This window comes from Nymphalis io, chromosome Z, assembly GCF_905147045.1.
Source record: "Nymphalis io chromosome Z, ilAglIoxx1.1, whole genome shotgun sequence".
In the NCBI taxonomy this organism is placed as follows: domain Eukaryota; kingdom Metazoa; phylum Arthropoda; class Insecta; order Lepidoptera; family Nymphalidae; genus Nymphalis; species Nymphalis io.
In genome coordinates this window covers 17,402,866-17,425,511 of record NC_065918.1, presented here as the reverse complement: position 1 = coordinate 17,425,511, position 22,646 = coordinate 17,402,866, and the positions used below count along the sequence as shown (strand labels likewise).

The 22,646-nt window shown below is 35.3% G+C and overlaps 1 protein-coding gene across 1 annotated transcript in view; it reads right to left on the bottom strand.

Moving 5' to 3' along the window:
- The window catches only part of LOC126780253 (titin), a 93,364-nt gene that overhangs the window by 55,721 nt on the left and 14,997 nt on the right, over nucleotides 1-22,646 (bottom strand). The window contains exons 5-21 of the mRNA XM_050504562.1: nucleotides 20,727-22,583; nucleotides 20,509-20,652; nucleotides 19,991-20,392; nucleotides 19,302-19,700; nucleotides 18,821-19,216; nucleotides 17,821-18,621; nucleotides 17,477-17,728; nucleotides 14,597-17,100; nucleotides 14,318-14,512; nucleotides 12,829-14,236; nucleotides 12,455-12,742; nucleotides 11,753-11,984; nucleotides 11,498-11,669; nucleotides 11,194-11,380; nucleotides 10,524-10,854; nucleotides 9,090-10,413; nucleotides 7,053-7,182 (exon numbers count right to left, since the gene is read on the bottom strand). Coding sequence (XP_050360519.1) covers nucleotides 7,053-7,182; nucleotides 9,090-10,413; nucleotides 10,524-10,854; nucleotides 11,194-11,380; nucleotides 11,498-11,669; nucleotides 11,753-11,984; nucleotides 12,455-12,742; nucleotides 12,829-14,236; nucleotides 14,318-14,512; nucleotides 14,597-17,100; nucleotides 17,477-17,728; nucleotides 17,821-18,621; nucleotides 18,821-19,216; nucleotides 19,302-19,700; nucleotides 19,991-20,392; nucleotides 20,509-20,652; nucleotides 20,727-22,583 — 11,022 coding nt within the window. The remainder of the gene's footprint in view (nucleotides 1-7,052; nucleotides 7,183-9,089; nucleotides 10,414-10,523; nucleotides 10,855-11,193; nucleotides 11,381-11,497; nucleotides 11,670-11,752; nucleotides 11,985-12,454; nucleotides 12,743-12,828; nucleotides 14,237-14,317; nucleotides 14,513-14,596; nucleotides 17,101-17,476; nucleotides 17,729-17,820; nucleotides 18,622-18,820; nucleotides 19,217-19,301; nucleotides 19,701-19,990; nucleotides 20,393-20,508; nucleotides 20,653-20,726; nucleotides 22,584-22,646) is intronic.

Here is a 22,646-nt window from a genome sequence, read left to right as displayed (position 1 = left end):
ACTTAATCAGGAAAATTCATGTGTATACTTCATGAATATTTCTTGAAAGTGATCTAAGCACATGTGTGTGTTCCATCATGCAATAGTTAAATGAATAATTGTTATTGTGAAGTTTTTGAAGTGTGTGTGTGTGTTTTACAAATGCATCATCTGTCTTTTTCCCAAATTATATATACCTACAACAATTAAACTAAAACTAAATTTTTATTTTTGTCATACATATAATGGTTATTATGGTGTTAACTACAGTAACGCCGAGTTCCGATACATAGACCTTCCTCAATAATGAAAATAAATTATATAAAATACTAAAACACATTTAATAAGTTACATCATCACATAAAATAATTGAACAGGCACTCTAAATGAAATTTTTTAAAACAAATTTGTTAATTAATTTATCACGTACACGTACTTTATATTTCACCGAAAAAATATTTTTATAAGCATTGTGTACATTATAATATTATTTATATTATATTGTTACATTATTTACACGTGAAATTCAATCTTTCATTCAATTCAGTATACAACGGAATCAATTACTATTATTAGGTAGAGGTACCAACCGTGCACGTTTGTGTAGTATTTTACCGAAGCGTTATACTAATTATATTGTGATATTTCAGAATGTACACGTACGTATGAACGTTTTAATGGAGTTTCAACGTTGTGAAGAGTAATTCTATCTCATTGTCCGTTGAACTATGCTGTATTGCTGTAAGAACAAACTCTCAAGTTGTCAGAAAGTTAAAGGTGACTAATGACTTTGACGTAACCTTAAGTCGTCTATAATTTTCAAAAAAAAAACGACTTCATAATTTAATTCAATTCAATGAGTTGATTATTGGGTTTTATTGATTTTTTAACAACGGATTAAAATTGCGTATCATATTGAGTCAGTTTTTAACATATTTTTGAGTTTTAGTTTCAAGTGTTTAGTTTTTTTAAGAATTGTAAAAGCACAAATTAAAAAAGATATAGGTCTTATACATGCCATAGTTTTAATTATAATAAAGACTTCGCTATATATTTAAAAAATATTATAATTAAATAAGTAATAATTTATAATAACCTACATAATAAATATTCAAAAAAATACTGGTCGTCCTGCTTTCCATTACCTATATTATATTATAAAAATGTTTTTATGGCTGGGTTAATTATAAATCGAACGTTGTTACTAATTTCATGAAAAGACAAATTTTTGTTGATTTTAATTTTTAATTGCTTATCTGTTTATCGCCGTAAAACTGATTTGTATGTGATTAAATATTAATTTATTAAAAAAATTTGAAATTAATGGTTTTCAGTTCGATGTGCTTAGTAAATCACCAAACCAATTTTATTAATTTATAATCAATTATAAGTTTAATATTTATGTTATTATTTTCGTTACTTTCCATTTTCCATCCACAATGATCATCATGACAAGCATAGTTTTTCTTCGCTTCGTAATAAGTTGCTTGCATCTCGACGAAATCAAATCAAATAAGAATTATCAACTGTACATTATTACAACATTTGTACTATTTCAGGAGGTATTTAATTGTAAACTACTAAAAATATTCGACAATTCTAAACATAGATACTGATTAGAAAAAATAGATTTAATTAATTTAAAAAATATACATAAGACATTGTCATTTATGTAAATAATAATTTAACTATTGTTATAGTTTTTTATTAAGCAAATCCGTTAATTGTTAAAATATGCATATTGTCTCTAAAAAAACATTTCGTGCCACTGCACTTCAAGTAAGTACATTTATTTTTTGTTTCGTCGTATAGTATTAAATGTAAATACTTTCGTCATCAAGAGGTAACAAATATCTTTTTTCGCTTACATGAAAAGTTGGGAAGATTTCTTGACATGGATTGAGGCGATTTTAAATTAAATAAACTCAACGTCTGTATAAAGTCTAAAACCCATCGGTGTGTGGTATTTCATCGGTGCGTTACGTTTATTGGTACGATTTGTCGACCGACTCGTAATCAGTAAACACTAAACAATTATTCATTCCCACAGTCGAAAATGAAGCAAATGTAAAAGTCGCAGAGATACAGTTTACCTGATTGCAGGTTTCAAATGTATGGCTATTGTTGTGACTGTTAGTCAGTTACTTCGGTATTTTTAAGCCAGCATTATTATTTTCCAGATCCGTCGTCGTCAAGCTGTTGTGACAATTACAAATAATCTTATAAAAGCTAGAGTTCGAAGTCCAGGCGTACATGTACATGTATAAGTGTTTGTAATAATTAGTATATATATATTATATATATTAATATAAATTAGCATCTCAGCCAACAAAGGTTGATCAATGCAATGACCCGGCGCATGCTTAACAGTGATAATAAAAATAATAATTGACATTGACGATCAGTGACGGGTTTCCAACACAACCCAGTTTGGAAACTGAACAGTACACCTATTTGGGGACACACACACACACGATTACTATACACACACACGATTATTATTAAATACAAATATTGTATTATGCTACGTTACGTTCCTTCTTGTCCATTTGCTAAACGTGTGTTGTTTATTGTTTTAGACTAAGATATATATATATATATATATATATATATATACATATATATATATATCTTTTTACACTTAGTTATAATTTTGTGCACGACCTCTTTTGGACTTTTTGTTACTTTAAATAATAACGATATTATTTATATGACGTAGTACACAATTTATTGAATATAATAAACATAGGGTGTATTGTGACGTTATCAGCTCGTCTTAACACGTCATATATTATTAATTGAAAGAGTAGCGTAAGTCACAATTACCAAACGTGACAGTTATCGTATTTTAGTGAAAAACTTGGTACTGCGTACTACTACGTTATTTTTTTAAATGAACACAAATTTTTATGTACGATTATAAGCATATAACATTAGGATTAGATTCAAATACATCTACTACTATACTACTGTTGGTAGCGATGAGCGCCGATAAATTTCTTTACAATGTTTATTCCAGGTGAATGCCACTCGTCTATTCGTATAATAGTATCATTGCTGTCATATACCTGTATGCATGTATTTGAGTAAAGCTCTGTGTATTATCATGTCATGAAACGAATTGACAACCTCCTCCGACAGTCTCGCGACTCTAGCCATTGATTTGTTACAATAACAAATAATTAAGGGTCACATATAGCAAAGCCTGTTCAAGGTGAGGACTACTATATTTTGGACAGATACCTAAGTAGCGATTATAATAAATTGGATTTGTGTATTTGTCAAATATTCCGGTTAAAATGTCGTAAAATGTACGCCATCTTAAATTCTAAATTCATGCCTGAGTTGTTCTGAGCTCCCCACTTTCCAGATAATCGTCGAGATAGAGGAGAACGGAGGCAATAACCGGACGCTGATCCATTGCTGTGCAATGTCCCCAGCGACGGCTTCGCGCTCAGTTAGAGGCGGAAATAGAAACAATGAGCCATTGCTTGAGTTCTACAATAAAATGCGACAACCCGGTCGATAAAATAAAACAGCGATTATATTTCACAATGCAACATAGAATATACGGGAAACAATAATAATTGTACAGATTGCAGGTTCGACTTCACAGGAAGACAACGCGAGACAACGCGTTCCTACTTTGATATTTTTAAGTCCTGAACATTCTGTCCGCAATTCTTGACGCATAATGCAAATGGACTCTTCGGTTACAGGGGCGGTTATAATCTGGGCTGTAATTGTGAGGCGTACTTTAGTGCTGAGGGGCACTAAGACCTAACTGAAGTCATTCTTCAAGAGGATGTTCTCAGTCGTTCGTTTGGAGGGTATAGAGACTTATTTACATCGCACGGTATTAAAGTATGTACGTATATTTGAATAATGTGACATACGTAGAGTTATTATTTAAAATCTATTTTCAATGCTCCTATAATTGCTGAGTGTTAACAAAGATCAAACGGTAACAGTTATCGGATTTCGTTGCTAGGTAATTAAAATTCTGTGTACGTCTTAAGGGTCTAAAAGTGCAGCAATTCTAAATTGTATATTTTTATTAGGTATCGACTTTTATTGACATTTTATGATGTTCTAATAAATCGCCGGGAAATAACTCATCGTTTGACTTTGAGACATGAGTGTCATCAGTATTTGCGTAGAATTAATAAATTATATTCATTCAAAAAGAGTAACAAGAAAAAACCTAAAGTTAAAAAAAACAAATATTTTGAAATTCAATTATTAATTTCTATTAGTTTCTGTTAATTTAATAAAAAAAATTACCTTGTTTTTTTTTAAATTAAATAATCATGTTTAAGGTCAGTCTAGCACCCTGCTTAAAATTTTACTTCATTACCACCATATGATATTTTGTGGACGATAGATTTTGGTAATAGTGATCGGATACACCGATTTTGCTCTCGGTGAAATAACAACATATTAATAATTAGTTTTTAACTAATAAAGTTAAGGTATATTTGTTTTCAATGGCACTAGAATAAAAATATATATGGACACGAGTAGTATATCTCCGTAATAAAATAAAAAAATAGCGTGTGCAATCTCTTTTTTTATGAAAGAATTCGAACTTACCTTCGTGCGACCTAATCAAATACTTACGTTTCGCTTGTTGTTCGCGCCCCTTGCTTTGTACACTCGTAGGTATTTCATTTCTGTGACATACCGACTTTACGTTTTACTTATGTCATTTTGTGTATTCGTGTAAGGTGTCTGTTTTTGTCTTAGCCTATTTTAATACCTCTATACTTGTTTCAACTTGACTAAATTATTATTAGGGACCAACTTAAAATGCCCACCAGAGTGTCCCGTACTCAAAATTAGTTAACATGAGTCTATGGTGAAATTCTAACGCGTATTAGAGTAAAGTTAATTGACTGTTTAGTTACAACAGTAGCAAAGAAAAAACTATGGCATATTAAAACTAAGTTCTCAATGGCATGAATAGAATAGAGGTTTAGATAAAGGTGCCAGTCGATGAAATAAAGCAACTGTACCTACCTCGTCGTCCATCAACATCGCAATTACTAATTCGCACACTTCGACTTACTGCCTCTGAAGGCATGTTTGAACTCTAAACATTTTGATGGACGGCTTCGGTACTAAGTGTCAGTGCATTGAGTAGATAATATAAATAAATATTTGTGAATCGCATTGAACTCTTTGCATAAGAAGAAGTTTTAAGTTAATGTACTTTATCAGGATGTTTTTATGCCGTGTTTGTTTGTTTGTGTGTATAATAATGCGAAATGATTAATTTATAGCGTTTATTAAACAGTTTTCACATAAAGGTAACATACAAATTTTTTTTATAAATATATTAAATATGGATAGGTAGGCACTTAAATATTTAGTGATCAATTCTGTCACGCCTAATAATTTAATACAACTAGGTGAAACATACAACACAATTTAATTTTAACAATATCGTGCACTTAAAACAAACTAAGTTAAAGATCACTGTAACGTTAAACTATAAAAATCTCATTCAATTCGGATTTGTACTTGCAGAAAACATTAATAAGGTCACCATCGGCAGTGTTTGTCAAAACATAGAAACTGGCAAGGCAAGTGACGCGTGCTAACTTTGGATGAGTGCTCGACGTCGCAGACGCGATTGACATTTCTTTGAATGTTTCTTTGTCATGTAGAGTTGACAGCGGAATTATTATTTTATTGGTCAGATGTTTTCACGAAAGCAGTTGAAATACTGCAGTAACCACTACGGCAAATGTTGCTTTCTCGAGAACGAACCACCCCGAGCCCGCGCGCACCTACGGACGAGGGCTCGCAACTTCACGGTAAATACTAACACGTAAACGTAGTACGCGTATGACGTGACACTGACAAGTTAGTCTCAACTGTTAGGTGACATTAGAATACGGCAAAACAAACCGCAGCGTGCGTGCAAGTTGTTAGAGTGACGGGTCCTACAGCGATAAGTTGAGATGACGTTACAAATAATGATACATGCTTGTGGATAAAGCTAAAACAAGGACTTGAGTACATATGGCACGATATCGTCTAATATGTCATACAAATGGCCAATTGTGGTCACACAGGTACATGTATATGAACTTAAGTAAACTGAACCACTCCAACCACAATTTTATGTTAATCAAGTCCAAGTTTCATTTACAAATGAAATTTATTTTTCTAAAATAAATGGTGTGCTTATTGAAATGATAGAAATTGAGATCGTTACTTAAGTTTTACAGGTCGGATCTCAATAAAACACAAAAAGCATAAAATAAATTTTAATTTTTAATGTTAATAAGGCCAAATAAATAGTAAAGTCGAGTAAAGTAGCATAGGCTTACATTACGGAGAGTATTGGGTGAAAAATACATTTGACGTTTCGCCAAAAGACGCGTCTTGTGTATCACGCAATGTGTTCTACTTCACAAATATTTTCGATAACAAAACATCATTATTTAGTAAACATCGTAGCGGTAAAGCAAACAAAACAAGTCGTCGAATATTTCGTGTCGTGTTAATTACATGTTACGTGTGTCCAAATTTACAGAAGCTCCTCGCTCGGCGCTCGGCGCTCGCAGCCCTCCGTCGCCTGCTATGGTGACTTACTATGACTATTTACACAAAAAGCTTAATTGTACAGCAATGTTAGATGCAGTATCGCGAAAATTGTACTACCGAGTTAAGTTTACAGTATTCCACTAGCGAGTTTTGTTAGATATGCACGCTCAGTGCTCGAATGTGGAACGTGTGGATCAGTTCTGGCTTTTGTACAATATCGTAATTATGATTTGGACATTTGTGATAAGCTAAATGGTGCAGCCAAAAGGTCTATGCGTCATATTATCACGACTTGAGTTTACGCGAGGTTGCTAGGAAGCGGGCGGGATCGTTACTGCGGGAACCGCTACGATTGTGTGATGCCGTCTAACGTGTTCGTTTATTTTCGCTTGTCAACTGAGTAGTTAAGTAGTAGTTTTCACCCGATCTCATTGAGGTATAGAGATGAAACAAAGAAACACTACATTAATGGATTAAGAGTGCGCGACGCGAGCTCGCTGCCTGTATCTATGTCTTACTTTTGACGACTAGCTTAGCCGAGGTCTCGACCTGGCCCGCGGCGGTAGTAGCGCGGCAAGTGAACGTGCCGGTGTCCTCTTCGTATGTGTTGCCGATCAACAACACTGCGTTATTGCCCTCGTGTATCATCTGCAAATAAATCGCGTTTTAGAATTTCTTTGATGTCTTGCTATTACATTATTATATGTAATTATCATTCAATAATGTTAATAACATATATTATTTATTTTCAAGAATACACCAAAAAGTCTAATTAGCTCAATAAACACAAAACGTGAATCTTAACGTAAGCACTACGGAACTTTGCATGAGCCAAATTTTACTTAACAGGAAACGGGGAGGTGTAAGGAAGTGGGATTTACAGGATGTTACTTGTTTTCTGTTTCAGTCAGGTTTTTTTTTCTTTACTTGGTTTCGATTACAAGACAAATGACAATGCCCGATTCTGCCCCACCGAATTCATTAATTTACAAAAAATATAAATTAACGAAATCAATCAAAAAACTTAATAATAACAGATGATTCTGTAAAAGTCGCCCAGAGTGATTCATTTCCCGTTAATAAGCGAATGTTGATGTACTTCTTTGAGCGCAAGTATCAGATAGAGATTTGTTTCTAGAAATTTGATGTAAAGATTTAAATAAATATTTCAAATAACTTAATGCTACTTGCATTATATATTATAAAGGTATAATTATAAAAATCATTATTTTTGTCAATTTGTTAAAATTCTTACGTCAACAAAATGTCAATAATGACAATGGATACATGAAAGATATATATGAGTAAAACTATTACCGGGGGCCTTTATCAACGCAATAGAACCCAAAACTATTAGAAATTTTGTCTGTTTATCTGTGCGTTTGTGCACGATAACTCCTAGAAACGTCTCAACGGAACTGAGTGCAGTTTTCACTAATGTGTTGTGGCTATCTTCACATAAAATTTAGTGTTTGTTTTATTTCAATCGGTTTATAAATAAAACTTATGTATATTTAAAGAATCACGTCGAACATTTATTCGATACAATTGCAATAAAATAACTTTTCTTTCAATAACCGTAAGTTGAACTCGGATCTATATGATCGATCATATTAAATAGGGTTCACCGTATGCTGTTATATGAAAACAACTACATATAAACAGATTTACGTTTTAGTTTTAAAAGGACACAATTTCCTGTGAAGGTATCGTTTGCAGTCTCTATAAATAAAGCGCAGGGAAAGACAAAAATAAAAGTAAAAATTTTGTATATACCGAAATATTATAAGTCTGCTCTTAGTGATTTTTTTTAAGTTATACGCGGGTGAAATCGCGGGCTTAGCTAATAATCAAAAAAATAATAGCTCTCTGCGTATTCATAACACAAGCTATTATATATTTAATAGTTTGTGTTTGTGTTTTACGCTCGATTTTTGTGTTTTTACTATTGTTTCAACTTGCCAGCGACTTTTTCTTTTGCCTTTTGTTTTTACGACTGATTAGATCTCGCCTACTTACTGATTTTGTCAGAATTTTTTGGAAGTAGTTTCCTAACCACTGATTATTATCTGCGATTTAGTTAACGACGTCGAGGTGCATAAATTGTCATTTGTGCATCAACAGGAGGCTCATTCAAAACTCTTCTCGCAACATGGAAAACCATGCAACAGATTGAAGTGCTTTACTGATTTATTTATAACCTGTGATGGCCGACTCCCCGTAGGTAATCAATGTAACGATACACCTCATTACAATATATTTGAAATATAGTATATTGCAATTTAAAAAAGAACTTTAGCTAAATTACATTATTAAGTTGTAAAGGCATGTTATATTAATTATTAGTTATCATTAAATCTACTAAAATGCTATAATTACATTTTATTGTAGACATGACATGACATGCTTGTCACTCGATGTTTCGGGTGGGCCGAAATTCTATAGTTTCGGGCATTATCCTTTGAAGCCTATATAATTAATCTAAACTATAATTATCTCATATGACTGGCTAAAAATTACTACTATTACTTAAAAAATGCCAAGATTTAACTTACTTGGAAATCAGGAGTTTCTGGTATGAGAGCGCCTTCTCGTAACCACTGGATGGTTGGCTTAGCTTTGCCAGTGATGTGAGTCTTGAACTGTGCAGGTTGGCCCTCGTACACGACGACATCACGCAGAGGTGTAAGAGTTGGTAAATTTTCAGCCTGGTCTGGTTGCAGAACTTTAAGTTTAGCAGCAACAGTCACACGGCCAGCTAAGTTATAAGCGACGCATTTGTAGTCACCCTCATCTTCAGGAAAAGCTTCAGATATGCGTAGAGAGTAATCGTCTGCAGTCCTAGACATTTGGAAGTACTTGGATGGCTTAATTAATTTTTCACCTTTGTACCATTGCACAGTAGGAACAGGTTTGCCGACAATCTTACATCCAAACTCGATAGCTTGTCCTTCAGTGACTATTTTGTCTTTGAGTGGTTCTATAATTTCGGGCGGAGAATTAGCTGACTTTGTTTGGGGCTTTGGTTTATCTTTAGTAGCCGGAGCATTGACCACGCATTCAGCATCGCATCTTGCTTCGCCGGAGCTATTTATGGCTACGCATTCATATTTACCCGAATCTTGTGTAAAAGCTTCTAAAATAAGTAGAGTATATGTGCCGTCTTCCTCCAAGATCTTGTTTCTTATATCTGGCTGAACTTTCTTACCATTTTTTAACCAGTATACGTCGATTGGCTTCGTTCCTGTAACTTTGGTATCAAATCTCACCAACTGACCAGCTGTCACATTGACATTTTGCGCTGTCAAGGTGAAACTAGGCGGAATGACTCCACCCCTGCCTTGGCGTCTACGTTCTTCCACGACTAAATTAGCACTGCATTTGGCAGTACCGCCTCTATTTTCAGCTACGGCTGCAAACACTGCAGAATCTTCAACAAAAACTTGTCTAATTATAAGAACGGATTTGGTGCTGAAAGTATGAATTTGGAAGTCTGGCGAATTCTTAATAGGAAAGTTTTCGCGATACCACTTTATTTGTGGTAATGGATCTCCATCGAATTCTACCTCAAATCTTGCTTGTTCGTGTTCCAAAACACGACAAGGCTGCATTTTTTTAGTAAATATTGGAGGTGTACAGGGTTTAACGGGCCCCTCGACCACTCTCTCTTTTGTTTGAGCTTTATGTTCTACTTCAGTTGTTTCCGTTGATGTAATTTTCCGAGTAATTTCTGTATCACCGACAATTTCTTTTTGTATTTGTTTTTGTTTGGCGACGTGCACTTCCTTGCCGTGAACGGTAGATTCTGATGGACCAGGTATTCTCGCCTTTTGTACTTTCTTTTGAGTTTGATTTTCAACAATTTCTTCTGTTTGATCCCTGTAATATAACATATTTTATGTAACATTAATTTCATTGTTTAATATTTCCATAATAGACGAAAAATAACTATTCAATTTTTACATAAGCATATTTATTTAAATACGTACAATTTGTCTTCATATTTCTGTGCCATACTTCTAGCGACGGAAGAACTTGTAACTTTCTCTCCAGGAATGGAATATTGACGGGAAGACTCCCTCAACCGACTCTCTTTAACAATTTGTTCATTTTCAAGTTCCTGCAATTTGTTGTAATATTCCTCACTCTTCTTTTTCTTTACTGTCTGTTGCCACTCCGTTTCAGCATCCTTAATAAGTTTTGGCTTCAACTCAGGTCTATGATCAATAACACCCTGACGTTGCATAGTTTGCCTTTCTTCGAATGTTTTTTCCAACTCAGTTTCGGATCGTTGATATTGAGTTGTTTCATCATACCAAGCTGTATATAAAATTAATAATTGTAATAAGTATGTTATTCTTAACTTTTAGTATTTTAGATCAAAACTACAAAACATACCTTTGCCAGAATCCGATGCTAAGGCGATAGAAGCAGGTGTTTAGCGGCACTCCTTCATATGGTAAATGGGAATATTTCAAGGAAGCGAGGGATATTTGTGCTTAAGCGGTTGTGTGGTGTGCGTGATTTGTGGACGTGTGTTAGTGCAGCAGATTTATGTAAGCCTTATTTCTCAAACTCATTCATTGTAAGCAGATAAAAGAGCATCTTAAGCTTTAAATACTTGCTGCCAACAGTGTTTTATGAATAAGATATACTTACGCCTTGGTGCGTTTTTGAGAACACCTCTATAATCATCGTGTCTCGGAATAACTTTTAACTCGGTGGTTGCTAAAGCCTCCCCTACTGAACTTCTAGCAATAACTTCGATTTTGCCTGTATCATACTGCCTGGTTTTTGGTATATCAAGGTGATACATTCCGTCATACGTCAGCTTGTATCGAGAGCCCTGTGAATTTTAATGTGTAAACTTACGAAATCGATAAGTATTTTATTAGATTGTGTATAGTATTACTATTAGTATTTATTATTTGTCAAATTATCTGATCATATTAAAAACGCTTACGTTCACAATGGTATTTCCATTGATGAGCCACATCACTCGAGGTTTCGGATGGCCAGTCACACGACAGCAAAAACGTGCCCATTCTCCTTCCTCTACTGTAACTGGTTCCGGACGGCTTACGAATACTGGAGCTGATCGGGGCTTAGTTTCTTCCACAGCTTGTTCAGGCCCACTTTACAAATATTTATTCTTAGTCAAAATATTCAAAGAAAATACATACATTGTAATATAATTTCCATTCATAATAATACTTACACTTGCCAAGAAGCTTCCATTTCCCGTATTTTTTCAATACTCTTCATATGCTTAGGCAACTGAGAATCATACACAATGCCTGGCTTACCAGTAGTTTTAATAACCGCTCTGGTTTCATCCATACCATACAAATTAGTTGCTCGACAAAGATATTCACCGCTGTCTTCCGGATATACCCAGCCGAAGTTCATTGCAACGTAACCAAAGTCATAAATCGGTGTAAAGCGATTTTCTGAAAAAAAAAAAGTATTAACAAAATTCAAATCCACAGATGCAGCCGAGATAGCCCAGTATCTAGAATACCTGGATCTTAACCGAAGATTGTAGGTTCAAACCCGAGCAAGCACTGCTGAATTATCACGTGTTTAATTAATTTATATAATTCATCATGTGCTCAGCGGGAAAGGAAACATTATGAGAAAACCTGCTTGTGTTAAATAAAAATCTGTCACAAGTACATCCTCCAAAGCGCTTTGGAGCAGCGTGGTGGAATAAGCTCCTAATCCTCTCGTTAAGTGCCTAAGCCTAACAGAGACACGTTTACAGGTTGTTACTAGAGCATTTAATGAAATACAATATGATTATAAAGTTTTTCAATAACCATCAATAATTGCAATTTAGAAGGAGTAACGTTTTGAATCTACAAAGACGAGAAAGTATTGGTTATTAAATAAAGTATTTAATAAAGTAAAGAATACTTACTGTGTAACAAAGGTTTGCCATTAAAGAACCATTCAACTTTCATATTAGGATCTCCAACGGGCGCTAGCTGACATTCAAATTTGGTCGATTCCATTTCAATCAAGGTAGTTTGACTTTGGATTTGTGTTACAAACCGAGGTGGTTGTTTCTTATCGACGTCAAAGAGATCTTCTTCTGTTAAAAATACTTCCGAGGTATATTTCTTAATAGTTGCCTCCATTTGAGTTAATGCTTCGGATTTCTTCATGCCTTTCGGTACTTGATTTTGTAAAATAATATCTGGGAGTTCTATTTAAAAAAAAAAACAAAAGTGAATATAAAATACAATTATATAATTAATAACAAAACATTTATTTGTACACGTAAATACTTACGTTTACAAGATACAGTCGCTTTAGTGAAATCTTCTCCAAAGTCATTGACAGCACGGCAAACATATTCCCCTGAATCTTCAGCATAAACGTATAAAATGTCAAGTGAAACAAAGCCCATATCATACACCGTTCGGAATCTATGACCAGAAGGTAAAAGTTTACCGTTTCTATACCACTCAATTCGCAGTTTAGGATCTTGTTTTGGTTCAACTCGGCATTCAAAACGCACAGACTCAGATTCTTCTATAGTGTGTGATTGAATTTGAGTAATGAATTTAGGTGGTGAATTAACTACAGTTTCTTCTTTAGGAGCGTCGCTGATGCGCCCTTTTTCCAGTTCTTTTATTTTCTCTCCACTCATACCTTGTGGTAACTGAGATTCTAAGATAATATCACGCTTAGAACTGCATGTGACTTTAGCAGTAGTAGTTGCTGAACCCCACTTGTTTGTAGCACGGCAAGTGTATTCGCCAGCATCTCTAGTATATATATAATCTATGTCCAAAGCAATAAATCCAAAATCGTTCAGCATATGTACACGAGATCCTGTCGCAAAAGGTCTGCCGTTATAAAACCAATCAATTCTCATAGTGGGATCACCAACAGGTTCAACACGGCAATCGAAATGAATAGGTCCTCCTTCGTTTACATCAAGATTATCCTTAATTTCAACAGTAAATCTAGGAGGATTTGGTTTTTCATCCTCAATAGTAATTTCGTCACGTTTGTGTAGCGTTTCTTCTAGTTTTTGTATACTTTCGGTACCAGATTTAAAATGAGAAGGCAACTGTGGCTCAAGAATAATACCTTGTCTACCTTTGACCTGAAGTTTACAAGACACCGTTGCTTCACCGTGTCGGTTTGTTGCCTTACAAGTGTAAAGGCCAGCGTCGCGTTGATATACACCGCCAATCTCTAATATAACGAATCCAAAATCATTTATCGTCTTTACCCTCGATCCAGTTAAAAGGGGTTTGCCATTATGGAACCATTCAACTATCATGCTGGAGTCATTGACAGGAATCAAACGACATTCGAAATGAGCAGATGAATTTTCCGATAGTATGAGATCAGACGGCGTCGTGGTAAACTCTGGGGGATTACCACTTTCCGCTTCTGGTGTTAATGAGTCTACAGTACCAGTGTACCCTTCCAGGGCAGCTATTTTGTCGATGGTGCCTTCCATACCTTTTGGTAATTGTGACTCTAAAATAATGTTTCTCTTTCCTTGTACTTTCATTGCAGCTGTGGTGACTGCTTCGCCGTAATTGTTATATGCCCTACATAAATATTCACCAGAGTCTTCGGGATAAGTTGGTGATATTTCAAGTATTACAAAACCAAAATCGCAAAATGTTCTGAATCTAGACCCAGCCTTCAAAGATTTTCCATTCCAATACCACTCCACCTAAAAAAGATAATAATTATTATAACTTTGTTGTACAAAATTAGAAAATAAGACATTAAATTATATCGTATGTATTAGTACTTTAAGATTGGGGTCATCAGTCGGCGTTAAGCGAGCCTCGAAATGAGCGTTCTCGCCCTCTCTCAGATTCTCAATGTTGGATAAGGGAACTGTAAAAACGGGTGCTTTTCCACGTTTTTCTTCTATTTCAGTTTCCTTTCTGCGTATCATAGAATCTTCTAGTGTTTGTAATTTCTGTAAGCCACCTTCCATGCCCTTAAAAAATAAAAATGTATATATTAGTAAAATCAGTGCCTTTTTTATCCGCACTAATGTATTTTTGAATATTGAATAAATTACCCGCGGTAGTTGCGAGTCCAGAATCAAATTCTCTTTTGAAGTGCATTTAAGAGTAGCTTTTGTTGAATCTCGGCCCAATTTGTTAGTCGCGACACACTCGTATTCTCCTGAATTTTCTTCATAACAATACAGAATGTCTAATATAACTATCCCAAAGTCATGGAAAGTCCTATATCTGTGCCCGTGTGGTAATTTTTTCCCATTGTAGAACCATTCAACCTTAAGATCGGGATCATCTACTGGAACCAGCCTTGCCTCGAAGTGTGCGCTTTGTCCTTCAACAAGTTTTGTAATGTCTTGTATCTGTGTAATAAATTTAGGTGGTTCAGCCGAAGCCAATGCTGGTACGTGTTGTTGCATACCTTGCAAGCTTTCTAGTTCTCTGATCTTTGCTAGAGATTCAGGTTGTAAGCTATCTGAATAAACTCCACCCTTTCCATAGCAATTTATAGTAGCTTTAGTGAAATCTTCCCCATATTTGTTATAAGCACGACAAATATATTCTCCGGTGTCATGGTTCTGGGTATACGCAATATCAAGGACTACAAAACCGAAATCAGAAATAGTTTTAATTCTTGTAGAATGACGTAACGGCTGGCCATTATGATACCACTCAATCTTCATGTCCGGGTCATCAACTGGAATTACAGTACACTCAAAGTGTGCGGACTGGCCATCTTTAAGACCTTCAATATTCTGTATATGTGTAGTAAACTTAGGCTTTTGTCCTTTGCTTTTGTCTACACATTCCAGTTTAACGTTTATTTCGGCTTGACCCCATTTATTTGTAGCACGGCATGAGTATACTCCAGAATCAGAAGTTTTTGTACCCAAAATTTCAAGAACCACCATTCCAAAAGCATATACTGTACGTATCCTATGACTAGCCTCAATTGATTTACCATTATAAAACCATTCGATAACCATACTCTGGTCGCCAGTGGGTATCAAAGATGCTTCATAGTGGGCAATCTGACCTTCACTAATATCAGTAATGTCTTGGAAAAGGGTAACAAATTCGGGTGGTCTTCCTGTATCATCTTCGGGCTTCTGTCCAGGCTCCCTGCGAAGAGATTCTTCTAGATTTTGTATTTTTTCCAAGCCTTCTTTACCTTTTGGATGTTGCGTTCTTTCAATAAGGTTTTCTTTACTAGTACAATAAATAGTAGAAGAGGTAAACGCTTCTCCTTTTTTATTATAAGCTTTGCATGTATAAATTCCACTGTCCCTTTCATATACGTCGGTTACATCTAAGGTTACAAAACCGAAATCACTCGTAAGCTTAAATCGTGAACCTTGTTCTAAAACTTTGCCATTAAAATACCATTCAATCTTTAAGTCAGGATCGTTCTTGGGTTCAACTTGGCCCTCGAGGTGAAGAGCCTGTCCCTCAATTAACTGATGTTCAGCAGCCACTGGTACCACCCATTCAGGTTTCGGATATTCAACATCTGGAACAGATGTTCTTCTTGTTTTAGAGAGTCTTGCTTCTTCTGCTTGTTCAACAGCTTCTAAACCAGCTTTGCCTTGTGGATGTTGAGTATCCAAATAAATGTGTTTATCTCCGGTACACCTCAAAGAACCTGACGTAGTCGCAGATCCCTTGCTATTAGTAGCTTTACATGTAAAAATACCAGAATCTTCTTCATACGTGTGCGTAATGTCCAATGACACATAGCTAAAATCATGCGTACTCTTATATCTAGTCCCAGACGGCAAAGGTTTGTTGTTAAAGAACCATTCAATCTTAAGTGTCGGGTCTCTAGATGGTTCGACATTGCACTCAAAGTGTATATTATCACCCTCCTTGCATATTATGTTATTAAGATGTGAAATAAAAACAGGAGTCTCATAAACTGGTTCTGGTGACTCAGGCTTACTTGGTTTAGGTTGTTCCAGTGCTCCTATACGGTCTAAGGACTGAGGGTGTAATGATTCACCGAGCAGCCAATGACGGTCTTCAATTTTAATCGAAGCGGTGGAAACTGCTTCACCCATTAAGTTTGTAGCTTTGCATGTATATATACCCGAATCGTCAATTCGTAAGGAGTTGATAGAGAGCGTTACTAAGCCAAAGTCAAAAGTACTCTTTAGCCTTGATCCAGTGGTTAATGATATTCCATTCTTAAACCACTCAATTCTTAAGTTAGGATCCGTCCGTGGCTCAACTTGGGCTTCTAAATAAACATGTTGCCCTTCAACAAGCTTATCATAGCTTTTAAGGTGGGTGGTAAATATGGGAGCCTGTTGAACACTAGTATCTATAAACATTTCTGGCACTTTGTTCATTGCTGCCTCTTTCAATTGAATTTTTTGCCATGATTCAGGTCTCAAGGCTTCATCAATAATTGTTGATTTTGTTTTTACTTTTAGCGAAGTAGAAGACACAGTGCTGCCTGCCTTATTTATAGCCTTACACATATATAATCCTGCATCTTGTGCAACAACTGAATTGATGTCCAGCGTAACAAAACCGAAATCGTGAGTAGTGCGGAATCGCGAACCTGGGAATTATTAAACAATATTGGATTAAATTTCTTATAGTCTGTTTTGTGTTTTTATCTTAATCTGTTTTATTATATCGATCATAAGAAAATTGGACTCATCTTTATGACGTTGTTGACGAGCAGTTAACTCATATTTTACAAACCAAATAAAATAAAATATTTATTCTTAATGAAATTATTGCTGTATTTGACGTGTGATATAATAACACTGTATTTTTTTACAATTGTATAGTTCACAGAAATGAACTAAAAGTTCTGAAGGTAATAAATGAGTAAGCATGGTACAAAAATAGTTTAATATTTTTTGTAATGATCAATATTATGCTACGATACGCTAATATTAAACATTTTTTTTTTAATAATATATACATACCCATTTTAAGTTCAACGCCGTTTATATACCATTCAAATCGCAGACTGGGGTCTCCAACAGGAACTACTCGAGCCTCATAATGAGCGTGTTGTCCCTCCCATAATTCAGATGGCCCGGTCAAAACCTGAGTGAAGATTGGTTTCTCAAATTCTCTTTCTGGTTCCTCGGCTTTTCTTGACAAGGGTTCTTCCAATTTTTGAATTTTCTTCATTCCTTCAGGATGTTGTGTATCCATTTGGATCGATGCTTTTGCTAATAAAAATAAATATGATAATTGTTAAATTGAAGTATATTTTTATTTCAATATATATAAAATTTGTATAATATATAAAAATAGGATTTACTTTTTATTTTCATTGCAGCTGTTGTAACTGCTTCTCCTAGTAAATTCGATGCCCTACACATATAAACTCCTTCATCTTCATCACGCACGTGAGAAATAGTCATAGAAACATATCCAAAATCATGTGTTTTGGTTATTCTTGAACTGTCCTCTATTAGTTTTTCATTTCTGAACCATTCAACTTTGAGAGTTGGATCTCCAACAGGAATAAGTCGACAATCAAAGTGAGCAGTCTGTCCCTCTTGAATATTATCGATATTTTGCAGAGGCTGAGTAAAGACAGGTCTTTGCCTAGTAACGGGCTCAGGTATTTCTGGCCTTTTAAATGGTTCTGCTGATTCTAACTCTCGAATTTTCTCGAGACCTTCTGGACGTTGAGATTCCGATATAATACTACCTTTTGCGGTTACTGTCATGGATATCGATGAAGTGCACTGACCAAGAGCATTAATCGCTTTTACAGAATATTCACCTGCGTCTTCCGGGACACAGTGCTGTATATCCAATGACACATAACCAAAATCAAAAGTTATATGGAACCGTGATGCAGATTGCAATGCTTTACCGTTGTGATAGAACTCAATGCGTAAATTAGGGTCGTGTACTGGTTCAACTTGGCATTCAAAATGTGCCGTTTGACCCTCAAAAACATGGGTTGTTCCCCTGAGTTCCGTTACAAATCTTGGTGGTGAAATCTTAGGCTCTTCAACTTCTATTCTTGCTTGATGACCTTGGGCCTCTAGTTGTCTTATTTTCTCAAGGCCATTAGGATGTTGAGTGTCTAAGATAATATTTCGATGACCTACAAAAACAAAGTTAATAATACAATTGCAAGTAGTTTGCAAGCAACTCAACTAAATAAATTGCAAGGTAATTGCAATTTATTTATTTGTCATTTTTATTGTATATCAAACAACCATGATGTAAAAACCTACAACATATAATCGTAATTTGTGGCAATTTCACTAGGACTTTAAGAAGATAATAATAATTATACTTACTTGCAACCTTCAACGTGCACGTATTAACTGCTTCTCCGAGTTTGTTAGTGGCTTTACACATGTACGTTCCAGAATCTTCAGCGTAAGAATATAATATATCCAATGCGACATATCCGAAGTCATGTGTTGTTCTAAATCTGTGACCTGTCTTTATTTTTTTACCATTAAGGAACCACTCAATTTTGAGATCAGGATCATTGATAGGCTCTACTCTACATTCAAAGTGAGCACGGTCACCTTCTTTAAGGTTCTCTAGACTAGTTAAAGCAGTTAAGAACACAGGTCGTTGACCGGGTTTATCTTCTTCGACAGCTTTTGGTCTTTCGTATTGCTCGAGTTCTTTGATTTTTTTCAAGCGTTGTTCATCTAATGTTTCCAGATATAAAGTAGCCATGGCTAGCAAAAAAAAGTTTTTATTCATTAATTTATGATAACTATTTAAAAATATAAAATGTGCTAATAACAAAATCGAAATACTTACCATCCACATTCACAGAACTGGTTGTTACTGCTTCACCGACTGCATTTGTCGCCTTACACATGTAAGTTCCAGAATCTTCTGCATAAGCATACAAAACATCCAACGCGACATAACCAAAGTCATAAGTAGTCTTAAATCGGTGGCCTTGTTGAATAGGTCTTCCATTACAATACCATTCGACTCGCATTGTAGGATCATTAACGGGTGTTAAGGTGGCCTCTAGATGTATCGGTAGTCCTTCCGCAACGTGTACATTTTTAAGAGGTTTTCCAAATTGAGGTTTCTCGGCAATAAAACCCTCATCTCGGACCACTCGCTTGTATCTACTATCATCTTCAAGATATTGAATTTTTTCCAAAGCACTCTCATGCTGTGTATCTCTAATAATTGATTCTTTTGCTAAAAAATAATTTTAACATTATGAAACAATTCAAAACATTATCTGGTGCCAACTTTGCTTTACACGATCTTTAATCTAAAGTTATTTAACAGGACTAAAGAACTGGTATCATATTTAAGCCCTAGAGATCGGTGTTAGGTCCGCCAAATTAGATTTAGTTTAGTATAGAGATCGCTTAAAAAATAAATGAAATGTTTATATAAAGCAGAGATTTTTTTTTTATTAATAAGCCAGCGTTTGACCGTTGACTAAATATAAATAGAGAATACATATTTTAAAAATTACTTACATTGAACATTTAGTTTGATAGATGATGCAGCTTGACCTAAGTTATTTATAACTTTACAAGTATATTCACCAGAATCTTCTCCGTATACTGTCAGAATATCAAGGGCTGCGAAGCCAAAATCATAAGCCGTGCGATAACGATGCCCACTTTGTAAGACTTTCCCATTGAAGTACCATTCGACTCGCATTGTTGGGTCGGGATAGGGTTCTATTCTACATTCATAATGTGCACTTTGCCCTTCGACTAATTTAGAAGGACCATTTAATTGTGTAATAAATCGAGGAACTTGATTTACAGCAACCTCGACTTCTTCCCTGCGTTGATAGCGGGATGTATCTTCTAACTGTCGTATTTTTTGCAAGGCAGTTTCATGTACTGTTTCTAATTGTAAAGATGCTTTAGCTAAAAAATATTACTTATGTAGGTATCAATTCGCATAATAACCAAACGAAAATAAAAACAAACAGTAGTCGATCATCATTAGGAATTACAATTAATTAAATATTGTAAGTACATACATTGAACGAAGAGGGTAGACGATGTAACAGCTTCTCCAAGTTCATTTATTGCTCGACAGGTGTAGGTACCCGAGTCTTCGGGATTCACATACTTCATGTTGAGAGCAACGTAGCCAAAGTCATGCATGGTAGTGATGCGATTTGCTAAAAATATTAAAACCGCATGAAACGTATGAACTAATCGATGTAATATTAAAACAATATTTTAATATACTTACAAGCTTCAATAGAAACTCCATTTCTTAACCACTCAACTCTTAATTTAGGATCACCTACTGGAATAAGTCTAGCTTCGAAGTGAACTGCTTGATTTTCTGCAACTCGTATGTCCTTCATGGGCAAAGTAAAAACAGGCGCTTGAGTCACTAGTTCTTCTTGCGTCGATTGCCTTTGATGTCTTGTGGAATCTTCTAGCTGTGTTAGTCTTGGTAAAGCACCTTCATGCTGGGACTCCAGGTAAATTGATTTCTTCGAATGTACTATTGCAGTACCCGATGTTACAGCTTCACCAAGAGCATTGATTGCTCTACAGGTGTATGTACCCGAGTCTTCTGGCAAACAAGACATAATGTCGAGTGCAACAAAACCAAAGTTGTTTGTCTCCGTAAATCTAGAACCACTTTTTAGAGGCTTATTATTATGATACCATTCTACTTTCATTGTTGCATCAGAAACAGGAATGAGTCTACATTCAAAGTGGGCTCGTTGTCCTTCTTTGATTTCGACATTTTTCAATGATGTTGTAAATATGGGCGCTTGAGTGGTTATTTCATCAATAATATCAGTTCTATGATATTTTGATCTGTCTTCTAAAACTTGAATCTGCTCTAAACCTACTTCATTCTGAGTAGCTCTTATAATGTCAGCCGTTTCCCGACACGTTAGTTTGCAATTTACTTCATCGGAGCCGACAAGGTTAACAGCTCTACATGTATAAATACCTGAATCTTCGGCTATCAGATCTATTATATCAAGGGCTACGTATCCAAAATCGTGTATTGGTCTAAATCTGTGACCAATTGTAACTGGTTGGCCATTTTTAAACCATTCAACTTTTAGATTTGAGTCAGTAACTGGTTCAAGCTTACATTCAAAGTGAACGTGGTTACCTTCTTTAACACTGTCAATTGACTTTGGCTTTGTTATAAATCGTGGTTTGATGCTTATAAATTCATCAACAACATCTGATTTTTTATAACGAGAAGTATCTTCTAAATATTGAATTTTTTCTAAGCCAGAAGGATGCTGTGATTCAAAAATTAAGTCTTTCTTTGCCATTACTCGCAAGGCACAAGATGTGACAGCTTCTCCTAATTGATTTGTTGCTTGACATGTATATACCCCGGAGTCTTCTGGATATACGCTTAAAAGATCCAAGGCGACATAGTCAAATTCGTAAGCTGGTCTAAACCTGTGACCTGTTTTAATCGGTCTACCATTGCAGAACCATTCTACTTTCATAGTAGGATCTCCGACTGGTTGTAGTCGACATTCTAAGTGTACATTAGTACCTTCTACGGTTTCAATATTATGCAACGCCCTTGAAAATTGTGGTGCTTGCATGACAGTTATATCTTCTTGCACGTGCTTATTACGACGGCTCGCATCTTCTAGCATTTGAATTTGTTCCACAGCTTGCTCATTTTGAGTGTCAGTTAAGATATCTGATCTTTCAATAATTCTCACCATTGCTGATGTGTGCGCTGACCCCAAATGATTTACTGCTCTAACAGTATATTCACCTGAATCAACCGAAGTAGCATGTATAATATCCAATGCTACAAAGCCAAAATCGTAGTAAGTCCTAAATCGAGATCCTACTGTGACTGCTCTTCCATTATGGAACCATTCAACTCTCATTGTAGGATCACCCATAGGTTCCAGTCGACACTCGAGGTGAATATTTTTACCTTCGGAAACAGGTTGGGGATCCGACAGGGGTTGTACAAAAACCGGCTTTGATTTTGAAATTTCTTCAATATGATACATTGGTTCAACGAATTTTGATTCTTCTATTTGTCGTGTTTTTTCGTACAGGCCACGATGTATACTTGAAGTATCAATACTAGAGCGGGCTAAAAAAGTGAAAAACACAATAAAGAGTTAATAAATATTGACATTAAAAACACTAAACAAAT